At 39.1% G+C, this 12,313-nt stretch overlaps 1 protein-coding gene across 3 annotated transcripts in view; it reads right to left on the bottom strand.

Moving 5' to 3' along the window:
* The window catches only part of app (Palmitoyltransferase app), a 60,536-nt gene that overhangs the window by 25,693 nt on the left and 22,530 nt on the right, over window positions 1-12,313 (bottom strand). For all 3 annotated transcript variants that reach the window (XM_076186721.1, XM_076186720.1, XM_076186719.1), the window contains exon 6: window positions 2,894-3,011. In XM_076186721.1, coding sequence (XP_076042836.1) covers window positions 2,894-3,011 — 118 coding nt within the window. The remainder of the gene's footprint in view (window positions 1-2,893; window positions 3,012-12,313) is intronic.

Below are 12,313 nucleotides of genomic sequence, written 5' to 3'. Positions count from 1 at the left end.
TCACCTCCTCATTTCTCACTCTATCTAGCCTAGTAACCCCCACCATACTTCTCAGACACCTCATCTCAAACACATTCAAACTCCTTCTCTCTTCTTCTCTTATGTTCCACGTTTCTGCCCCATACAGTGCTGTTGGCACAATCACTCCTTCATACAGTCTCCTCTTCGCATCCATTCCCAAATGTCTATTTCTCATTACACTCTTTAAACCACCAAGGCATTTACTCGCTTCTCTCAATCTAACTTCTACCTCCACCTTCACTCCACCTTTTCCTGCTACACTTGCACCCAAGTATCTAAAACTATCCACTTCCTCCAGTCGCTCTCCCTTAATGTTCACTTCCAGTCTACTGCCACTTTCACCCCTTGTACATCTCATCACCTTACTTTTACCCACATTTATCTTTAGCTTTCTTCTATCACATACTCTCCCAAACTCTGCCACCAGCTTCCTCAATCCCTCCTCTGACCCTGCCACAAGCGCAGTGTCGTCCGCAAACAACAGCTGGCTCACCTCCCACTTTTCTCCATTTTCTTTAACCATCTCCAATCCCTGACTCACTACCCTAGCATTCACCTCTCGCACCACCCCATCCATGTATAAGTTGAACAGCCAGGGCGACATAACGCATCCTTGACGAAGTCCCACCTTTACTTCAAACCACTCACTCTCTCCATTTCCAATCCTAACACATGCTCTACTACTCACATAAAAACTCTTGACAGCTCCCAAAAGCTTTCCTCCTATCCCATAAATCTGCATAACCTCCCACAGTGCCTTTCTGTCTACCCTATCATAAGCCTTTTCCAGATCCATAAAAGCCCAAAAAATATCCTTCCCCTTTCCTATAGCTTTCTCACATATCTGTCTTACCACAAAGATCTGATCTACACAACCTCTACCCGTCCTAAATCCACACTGTTCCTCACCAATTACTCCTTCTGTTCCTCTCCTAATCCTCTCAATTAAGATTCTCCCATAAGCCTTCCCTACTACACTCAACAGGCTAATCCCTCTGAAATTACTACATTCACACTTGTCCCCTTTTCCCTTGTAAAGAGGAACTATACAGGCACTACTCCAGTCCTCCGGTACTTTACCCTCTCTCCAGCAAACATTAAATAATCTCACCACCCAGTCCACCATCACTGAACCTCCCTTTTTCAGACATTCTGCATGACATCCATCCAGACCAGGTGCCTTACCTGCTTTCATCATCTTTACAACTGCCTTCACCTCATCCTTCCTTATTTCTCCTCCGTTCTCCTCACTCATCACTCTCATTTTCTTCGTATTTCCCACTGCAGCTATCTTTCCTTCCCTATCCTCCTTCACATTTAGCAACTCCCTAAAATATTCTGCCCATCTTCCCCTCACTGCCATCTCTTCCATTATCAACTCTCCATCTGTACCTTTTACCTTTTCTTCCCTACTTGATTCGCCTCCTCTTCCTCTCTTAATTTCTTTCCAAAACATCTTTTTATTACTTTCAAAATTTTCTGTCATACTCCTACCCCATTTCACATCTGCTCTCCTCTTTGCCTCCTTTACCTTTTGCTTTACTTCTCTTTTCTTTTCTTTGTACCTCTCATATGACTCCCCTGTCCTCTTTTGTAACCAATCTGTGAATGCTCGCTTCTTCTCTTCTACAACCTTCTTTGTTTCCTCATCCCACCATTCACTACCCTTTCTTCTATTTCTCCCTGTCCTTCTTGTTCCACACACCATCCTTGCACACTTTAAGACTCCCTCCTTGAACCATCCCCATTCCTCCTCCACACCCATCTCTGCTCTATCCTTTACTCCCTCCCACTCCTCCTTCAGCTTCTTTTCGTACTCCTTCTCCTTTTCCTTTTCATTCAAGGAGTTCACTCTAAGAACCTCCCTACCTTTTGTCCCTTTCCTCCTTCTCCATCTATCCTCCACTCTCAACTTACCTTACTAATAATAAATTTATGAGATGTATATTTAATATTTCATTCTTGTAATTGATTGTTATGTTGTATACTTATGGTATGGGTTGTTTAAAATTGTTATTTTGCTTTACTTTGTATATTTATCCTTATAATTAATGAAAATACATAAATCCTTTTAACAGGACTATTATCTCTGTTCACCTGAAAAACAAAACAATTGGATTATTAAAAAACTAACAAAGATATTGACTTCAAATTTTAATGAAAGGCTACTGATAGTGTAATCTAATGCCATGTAAATTTTCATCTAAATCGACGTAGTAGTTATTGAGATATGGTAAAAATTCATCATGGACTATTATCTCCGGTCGTAGTGTATGTATATATGTTGTATGGGTGCATATTTGGAGGGGGGATAGATACAGCAACATAGCCAAGGGGTTGGTGTAGAAATTCCCAATATCTGTACAATTTCGTGTAGATTGAAAGTTTTTTGACATTGGAAAATAAGGCATAGATCTCCTTGTGCAGTCTCAGAATCAGGTACTATTCCACTGAACTGCAATCTCATTGGGTGAGGAAAGGTGATGACTCTGTCACTGGAAGTGGGCATCTTCATTTCTCAGCAGTAGCACCATGTACAAGCGTCTCTAGCTCCTCAATGCTTTTATTCTAAAGACAACACTATAGACGATATAAATACAACTAACATAATTCTATACCAATAACCACAGTTTCATGCCATTACACATTATCTTCTATATAACTTTGGTAATGAAAGCATACACTGTAATAGCAAAATAAATTACTGAATAGCTATCATCCATAACTGGGTCATAATTCTACAAAACAATCCATTTAGCACTACTTTTCTTTCAATTCATACTAGTTCCATATAGTTTTTCTTTTGGGTTCATAATTCAAAAGCCCAAAACACAATGGGTCAATCAGAAAGTGCAGAATGGATGTGACATACCTATAAGACTGGGTTGCCTTGGCCCACACAAAACGGCCAAACAGTTCAAACAGAAGTTTCCATATCCATAAGGGTTGTGATTATCTTGGCCTCGTCTAGCACTGAATGACCCTTTAATCTAATAGGGAAAGAAAAATAAATAACAAATTAAATAAATAGATAAAATGAAAATATCAACAATCTATTGCAAAACAAATGAAACACAAGAGAAAATCCATATCAAATAATGCTTCATAATAACACACTAAAATGATCATCTCAGATTAGCTCTCTCTCTCTCTCTCTCTCTCTCTCTCACACACATACACACACATTGTGGGCACCAAGCACAAAGAAGAACACAAAGAAATTAGAAAGAATCCAGAGAGTGGCGACCAAGATGGCACCTACACTATCAAATTTGACATATGAACAAAGATTGGAGAAATTACAATTGATAACACTAGAGCAGAGAAGGGAGAGAGGCGATTTGTTGACCATCTTTAGAATTATGAAAGGTATGGAAGTTCTTAATAGAGATGACCTATTAAAATGGGACAAAAAAGAAACAAGAGGACACGCAAAGAAACTAAAGACAGTTACAGAAGAGACCTGAAAAAGAACAGTTTCCCACACAAGGTAATTGACGTCCAGAACAAATTGAACAGTGAAACAGTTAATGCCAGAAATGTAGATGAATTAAAAAACAAACTAGATGTAGAGAGATACAAAAACGTCAACACGAGCATAGCTCCAGTCACGTAAAATACAACTGGGTAAATACAACTAGGTAAATACACACACACACACTAATAGCCATAATACAAGAGAGAGATGGGTGGGCAGAATGTGCCTTTCTGGACCTACAAAAGGCATTTGATAAGGTACATACATACCAAGGCTTTTTCCCCCTTACAAGGGAGGTAGCCAAAAAGAAAAAGGCATAAAATCATTCCCACCCATTCCATCCCTGAATACACTCCACACCCCTCCACCCTCCCTCTCATCTGAGCACCTCCTGGATGACGGGTCATCCCTGCACCTTGTCCACTGTCCTGGGTCACAAGCAGTGTCGCAAGACACAGCACATCCACAGCAAGGCCGCTTCATTAAATCGGCGACCCCCCCTCTCCGTCCCCCCATTGCATAAAAGGAGAGGACAGGGAGAAATCCCTTCGGGCTGCGTCAAAATTTGCTCACACATACTACCTCACCCCCCATCCCCCTGCCCATTCCACCTCATGCAATCACAACATCATCCATATACAACCAATCTCCATTCACCCCTGTCTTCTGTCCTCTCCCGTCCTTCCTCATGTTCACTTCCTCCACATCTGCCTTCCATACCTCTTTTACTAGTCTTTCTTCACTCATTCTTTCCATGTGTCCAAACCATCCTAATATTCTTTCATCAACCCTATTTCCCAGCTCCTTTCCCACCCCTGTTCTCCTCCTCACCTCCTCATTTCTCACTCTATCTAGCCTAGTAACCCCCATCATACTTCTCAGACACCTCATCTCAAACACATTCAAACTCCTTCTCTCTTCTTCTCTTATGTTCCATGTTTCTGCTCCACAGTGTGCTGTTGACACAATCACTCCTTTGTACAGTCTCCTCTTAGCATCCATTCCCAAATGTCTATTCCTCATTACACTCTTTATTTCACCAAGGCGACATGGAAGTGACCCGCTTGACCCTCGGTACGTCAAGGGTACTGTCAAATTCCCTGATACTTTAATGGTGTGGGGCTGTTTCAGCGGCAAGGGCTTGGGGTCATTAGTAGTGTTACCCAAGAACTTAAAAGTGAACCAAAACGTGTACTTGGAGCTTCTGTGTGAAAATTTACCTGAATCATTTGAAAAAACAGGTGCCACAGTTTTTCAGCAGGACGGTGCCCCCTGCCACACTGCTAAATCCATCACTACTTGGCTCAACGACTGTGAAGTGAACTTTATAAAGGACTGGCCAGGTAATAGCCCTGATTTGAACCCAATTGAAAATTTGTGGCACATTATAAAGAAGAGGTTACAAGGCAAAGACGTCAGCTCTATACCCAAGCTCGAGGGAGCCATTCAGGAAATCTGGGATAATTTGGAGCCTACAACCCTCCACAACCTAGCTGCTTCACTTCCACGTCGTCTTGAGGCTGTGTTAAAGCGCAAAGGACTCCCAACCAAGTATTAGGTGAGTAAAAATCCAATAAATATAATGATTAATTACATTTTTGTGCATTTTTGTTTAGATTCGCTAAGGCGCCGCGAACTTTTGTCGAGCACTGTATATTGTACCCCAGGTAGTTTTTCCAGCATGCAGGATGGTAATGTAGACCTAAGCTTCAGAACACTTTACCTCACAGCTAATATCCACCGTACAAGTTCATTTATAACATCATACAAATTTGCCTCAGCCAACTTAATTATCGTACACGACATCGTAACTTTGGGAGATTTACATTAAACAAATATTGGTCTGTCATAAAGCCCGTCGTTACTCCGAGTTGTCATTAACCGAGTAGGTTGTTAAACGAGGAGTGGGTGTATATACAGTATATATTTCCCTTTGAATATTGTTTTTGTTACTGTATATATATATATTGTATATTACAGGTAAACGTCGACTTACGATGGCATTAGGTTTCGATAGAGCCATCGTAAGACGATCTCATCGTAAGTCGATCCCCACTCTGTTCCGTGGTCACTGTACCTAGCCTACCTGTATATTAACCACCAGAGATACTGAATATAGCCTATTAAACATGTACAGTAGTTTATTTAATTATTTTTATCCTTTTTACCATATTCAAACACTATAATATGTATTTTCAGTACGGAACTTAAATCTCGCGGGCAGCAGCCAATGCCAGCCGTACGACGTGACGTAATAATACTCGCATCATAAAATATAGTCACCGCTTTTATCGATCGTTCTCTCTTTCACCCGCGAATTTTGAAAACCACAGAGAATGGGATTTAGGGCACATTTGAGAGAATGTAAAAACACAGGGGCGACTACAATAAATATAATCAAGACGCCGATATGGCAGCGTCGCGAATCCACTTGCTCCTCATGACGCCTACGTTTGCGGCACCGTATGGAAGGGGTTAAATTATCATATCGTCGTCGTCGTCGTCGTCATCGTAAAGTCGAACAATCGTAAGTCGCGGCCATCGTAAGTCGACGTTTACCTGTATATTTAGCATACTGAAATAATCTTAGCATCTTTGAACTATGTTGTATAGTATTTTCTAACCTTTTTATAGTTTTATCTGATTTTCTTTGGGAAATGTAGCCTAGGCCTAAGCATACTGAATATAATCCTATCATCTTTGACCTATGATATTTAATACTGTATTTTTTAACCTCTTTATTATTTTACCATCAGGCTTTTTTTAGGAAACGTATGCATACTGAATAAAATCTTATTATCTTTGAGCTACGTTGTTGTTGGTTACATTAAAATCATTGTAAAGCAAAATTAGGAAATAAATATTTCGAAACACATTCTTTTCGGTTACATACTGTACTGAAAATATTGTTATCGACAACAGACTAGGCATAAATAAAGTTTACTGTTACATTTTATTAATCGCAAAACATAAAAATACAAAATGCTGTGCCGAACATTTTGTCATTGACAACAGACTAGGCATAAAAAAATACTGTTACATTTTATTAATTGCAAAACATAAAAATACAAAATGTAAGGCAAAATTAGGATTTTTTTTATTTCAACAAAACACATTCTTTTCGTTTAAGTATTGTACCGAACATATTGTTATCGACAACAAACTAGCCTAGGCATAAAAAGTTTGTTATATCTTATTAATTGCAAAACATACAAAAATACAAAATGCAATGCAAAATTAGGAAACATTTTACTTCAAACAAACAAAATGAAAGAATATTTAGCTGGCTGGGATGCTGACGCTGCCGGAAGCCTGCGAAAACTATCATACTCGCGTCTCGCAGCGTGCGGAGTAATGTACTGCACTGCCAGGCATAACATTGCAATTCTATTACTCTATTAAATGTTAGATATTATTGCACCATCTCGTGGTCGTAAAGTCGATCAGTCGTAAGTCGCATAGGTCGTAAGTCGACGACTACCTGTATACACTTTCGCTTAACGACCAATTCGGTTAACGGCGGCGAGCTGGTCCCAATTGTCGTCGTTAAACGAGGAGTGGTTGTATATAAAGACCAACTCGCATCCAGATCGGCTTACGACCTGTCTGTCAGAGCCGAACTCGGTCGTAAGTCGACGACTACCTGTACCAAGGGAATTGACCTCTTCACTCTGGGGCACATCGCACGTCTGGCAGCATTAGCTGCCCGATGTGCGATGTTGCATCATAATAATCGCATTATAAAAAATAAAGTCAGTGCTCAATCGTTCGTTCTCTTTCACCTGTGTATTTTGATAACCATAGAAAATTGATGAAGCCAGTTTAGAAAGGATGGAAATTATGTAGGTATGACTACAATAAATATAATCAAGATGCCGACGTCGGCATCGAGTACCCACTTGCTCCTCATGCCACCTACGTAGGCGTCACCGTATGGAAGTGGTTAAATGAACTAAAAAGTGAACTGAGATAAAAAGAGAAAATGAAAGAAAGGAAAATGATGTTAGAAATACAAATGATGAACTGAAGAAAGAGGTAAAAGAACAATTGAAAGCAGTAACAGAAAAAATGGAAGAATCAGAGACTGATCTGAACGAAATAAAAAATCAATGGAAAAAGGAATGCAAAAGTCAAAAACTCTCATTCAAAGAAATAGTACAGCAGCAGGTAGAAGAGAATGCACAGGAAACAGTGATCAAGGTGATTAAAGAAAAGGAAATTTGGGTGAGAGACACAGTGGACAAAAAGAAATGCATTGTGGTTTATGGTATAAATGAAAAACACAATGTACACAAATACCAAAGAGAAAAGTAAGAGAAAGAAATTGTGAAGGAGATTCTAAAAGCAGTTCAAGAAGGACAGAATTTAGATACAGAAATCAATGACATACACAGGATGGGTTCATACAGACCACAGACCAATGAAAATCAAACTAAGAACACAAATGATAGCAGAAGTGACAAAACTAGCAAACAGTGAAAAAATACAAAAATATATGGATAAAAAAGGAAATGAATGCAGAGGAATTAGAGAAAGATAGGGAACTGAGAAGTGAAGCCAAGGGAAAAAAACGAGAAAAGAACTGAGACGGAAAAAAAATGAGTTTTTTTTTTTTTGGAGTGCTGGATCTCAGACTAAGAAAATGGTACATCAGAAAAATGGAAACCCAAACCAAAAAACAGAAGAGAAGAAAAAATTAAAAGCGGCATATACAAATATTGATGGTATGATTTCAGGATTAAATGAATTGAATGACTATCAATAGAGAAACCTGACATAAAGGGAATTACAGACAAAACTGAAAGGTCCTATACAATCAAGTATGGTGGGACAATGATTATACAACCTTTGGTCAAAAAATAAGATGGACAAACAGGGGGGAGGAGTCATGATATTGACTAGAAAGGACCTAAATGTAATAAAGGCAATAGAAGGAAAAGATAATGTGGAATTAATCACAGTTAAAGTCGAAAACAGCAGTATGAAAGTAGAAGGTTAATAGTTATATATGTGCCACCAAAACCTAAGACTTGGACTGACAGCGAACACTCAAAATTACTAGAAGACACGAAGAATGAATTAACTGAGACACTGAAATATAGAGAAAATATAGTAATTATGGGTGACTTTAATGCAAACGAAATAAATTGGGAAGAACTGACAATGGGAGGTAGAGACAAACTCTGGGGCAATGTCCTATTGGATATGACCATAGATTACACATTGACACAATGGGTCAAAGAAAATACTACATACATACATACATACATATACCAAGGCTTTTTTCCCCCTTACCAGGGGGGTAGCCAAAAAGGACAAGGCACAAAAACATTCCCACCCATTTCATCCCCGAAAACACTCCACACCCCTCCACCCTCCCTCCCATCTTAGCACCTCCTAGATGACGGGTCATCCCTGCACCCTGTCCACTGCCCTGGGTCAGAAGCAGTGTCGCAGGACGCAGCACATCCACAGCAAGGCTGCTTCATTAAATCGGCGACACCCCCTCTCCGTCCCCCCATATAAAGGAGAGGACGGGGAGAAATCCCTTCGGGATGCGTCAAAATTTTTTGCTCACACACACTACCTCACCCCCATTCCCCCGTCCAATCCACCTCATGCATCACAACATTTTCCATATACAACCATTCTCCATTCAACCCTGTCTTCTGTCCTCTCCCGTCCTTCCTCAACAGACATTCCCCTCTTCCCCAAAGCCCCCTTCACCCCATCCATCCATCTCATCCTAGAACGTCCCCTCATGTTCACTCCCTCTACATCTGCCTTCCATACCTCCTTTACTAGTCTTTCTTCACTCATTCTTTCCATGTGTCCAAACCATCCTAATACTCTTTCATCCACCCTATCTCCCAGCTCCCTTTCTACCCCTGTTCTTCTCCTCACTTCCTCATTTCTCACTCTATCTAGCCTAGTAACCCCCATCATACTTCTCAGACACTTCATCTCAAACACATTCAAGTTCCTTCTCTCTTCCTCTCTCATGTTCCATGTTTCTGCTCCATACAGTGCTGTTGGCACAATCACTCCTTCATACAGTCTCCTCTTAGCATCCATTCCCAAATGTCTATTCCTCATTACACTTTTTAATCCACCAAGGCATTTACTCGCTTCTCTCAATCTACATTCTACCTCCACCTTCACTCCACCCTTTCCTGCCACATTTGCACCCAAATATCTAAAACTATCCACTTCCTCCAGTTGCTCTCCCTTAATGCTCACTTCCAGATTACTGCCACTTTCACCCCTTGTACATCTCATCACCTTACTTTTACCCACATTTATCTTCAGCTTTCTTCTGTCACACACTCTCCCAAACTCTGTCACCAGCTTCCTCAATCCCTCCTCCGATCCTGCCACAAGCGCAGTGTCGTCCGCAAACAACAGCTGGCTCACCTCCCACTTTTCTCCATTTTCCTTAACCATCTCCAATCCCTGACCCACTACCCTTGCATTCACCTCTCGCACCACCCCATCCATGTATAAGTTGAACAGCCAGGATGACTAGATTTAGACAAAGCAAAGAACCATCAAGACTAGATTTGATATTCACCTCTGAACCAGAAATAGTGGAAGAAATAAACTATAAAACACCAATTGGAAAGTGACCACATACTAGAGATTGAACTTAAGGAACAAAATGTGGTAAGAAGGAATGAGAAACATAGAGAAGGAAGATTGATGTACAACAAAACTGATTTTGTAAAACTTAGAAAAAATATCAAAAAGCCTGTTGGGAAAAATTTGAAAATTATGAATCAAAGACAGAAGAGAAATGGAACATTTTCAAAGAAATATATAAAGAGGGGACAGACAAATGTGTGCCTAAGCAGAAACAGAAAAGGAAGTACATAAAGTGCTGGTATAATAAAAAGTGTAGCGATGCTAAAGACAGAAGAGACAAAGCTTGGAAAAGATGGAAAAAGAGACAAAAAAAAAAAGAGATTAAATGGCAAACATACATCAAACCGAGAAATGAATACGTAGACATACGAAGAGAGGAAAAAAGAAACTATGAAAAAGATACAATAGCAAAATGCAAAGATCAACCTAAACTATATTACAGATATGTAAACGACAAACTAAAAAACAAACACAAAATAGTGAAACTGCGTGAAGGAAATCAAGAATACACAGAAGATGTAGAAATGGCTGAAGTAATGACCAGACACTTTAAGTCTGTTTTTACACTTGAAAGCTCACAATTGTGGGATGATAGGCACCAGGAAGGATCCCCTAAAATGAAAGAAATAATGGTGACACAGAAAGAAATAAGGGATCAAAAAAGGAAGCTCGATGTCAGAAAGTCACATGGGCCAGATGGAATAGTGAACAAGATATTAAAAGAATGCATAGACGAACTCACAGATAAAATACACAAGATAATTGACTTCTCACTCAAAGAAGGAAAAGTACCACAAAACTGGAATGCTAATATTGTACCAATATATAAAGGAGGAAACAAAGAAAATCCAACATATTATAGACCGGTACCCTTACAAGCACAATAGCAAAAATATGCAAAAGTTATTAAAAATAAATGGACTAAACACTTGGAAAATAACAAAATATTAAACCCCAACCAATTTGGATTTAGAAGTGGAAGATCATGTACTACAAAACTTAATATGCTTTTACTCAAGATTGCTAGACATAATACAAGAAAGAGATGGCTGGGCAGATTGTGCCTTCCTGGAACCTACAAAAGGCTTTTGACAAAGTACCACACAAAAAACTACTATGAAAAATTTAAATAATAGGTGGAATACAAGGAAAATTATTATAATGGATGAAAAATTTCTTGTTAGGAAGAAAAATGAGTGATACTTAGAAAAAAGAACTCAAAATGGGTAAACATGATAAGTGGACTACCCCAAAACTCTGGGTTTGCTATTTATATAAACGATATGAATGAAAGAACTGAATGCTATATAAACTTCTTTGTAGATGATGCAAAACTATTGAAGAGAGTGAGTAACGAAGAAGATTGCAAATCTTTTCATGGAGATCTGGACAAAGTCTGGAATTGGAGTAAAAAGAACTAAGTGAATTTCAACATTAAAAAATGTAGTATAATGGAATTTGGAAAAAGCAGTATGCAGTGTCCCTGTGGACACCAAGTACAGAAAAAAACAAACAAAAAAAACAACTAGAAATAATTCAAAGAGCACTATCAAAGATGGCACCAACACTTAGCATGTTGATATATGAACAAAAATTGGACAAACTAAACTTGTCAACTCTAGAACAAAGAAGAGAGGCAATTTATAACCATCTACAAAATTATGAAAGGGATGGAAATCCTTGATAGGGATGACCTACTGAAATGGGACAGAAGAAATACAAGCAGACACGAGAAGAAACTTAAGAAAGACAGTTACAGAAGAGATCTGAAAAAAAACAGCTTTCCACACAGAGTAATAGATACATGGAATAAATTGAAAGAGAAAACAGTGAGTGCTGAAACTATACATGACTTTAAGAAAGAACTGGATGCAGAAAGATACAACTGCGGGACTCTATGAGCATAGCTCTTCTCCCGCAAAATACAACTAGGTAAATACACAAGAGGACATGCAATGAAACTCAAAAAGGATAACTACAGAAGAGACCTGAAAAAAAAAACAGCTTCCCACACAGAATGATAGATATATGGAACAAATTGGATAAAAAAAATAGTGTGTGCAAACACAATTCAAGAATTTAAGAACAAACTTGATCTTGCAAGATACAAAAAGGGTCACCACGAGCATAGCTCCCCTTCCCGTATAATACAACTAGGTAAATACACACACA

This window comes from Oratosquilla oratoria, chromosome 6 (assembly GCF_046742065.1).
Source record: "Oratosquilla oratoria isolate Oo_2021 chromosome 6, ASM4674206v1, whole genome shotgun sequence".
In the NCBI taxonomy this organism is placed as follows: Eukaryota; Metazoa; Arthropoda; class Malacostraca; order Stomatopoda; family Squillidae; genus Oratosquilla; species Oratosquilla oratoria.
Note: the sequence above shows the minus strand (reverse complement) of the source record. Positions and strands in the feature narration are given on the sequence as shown.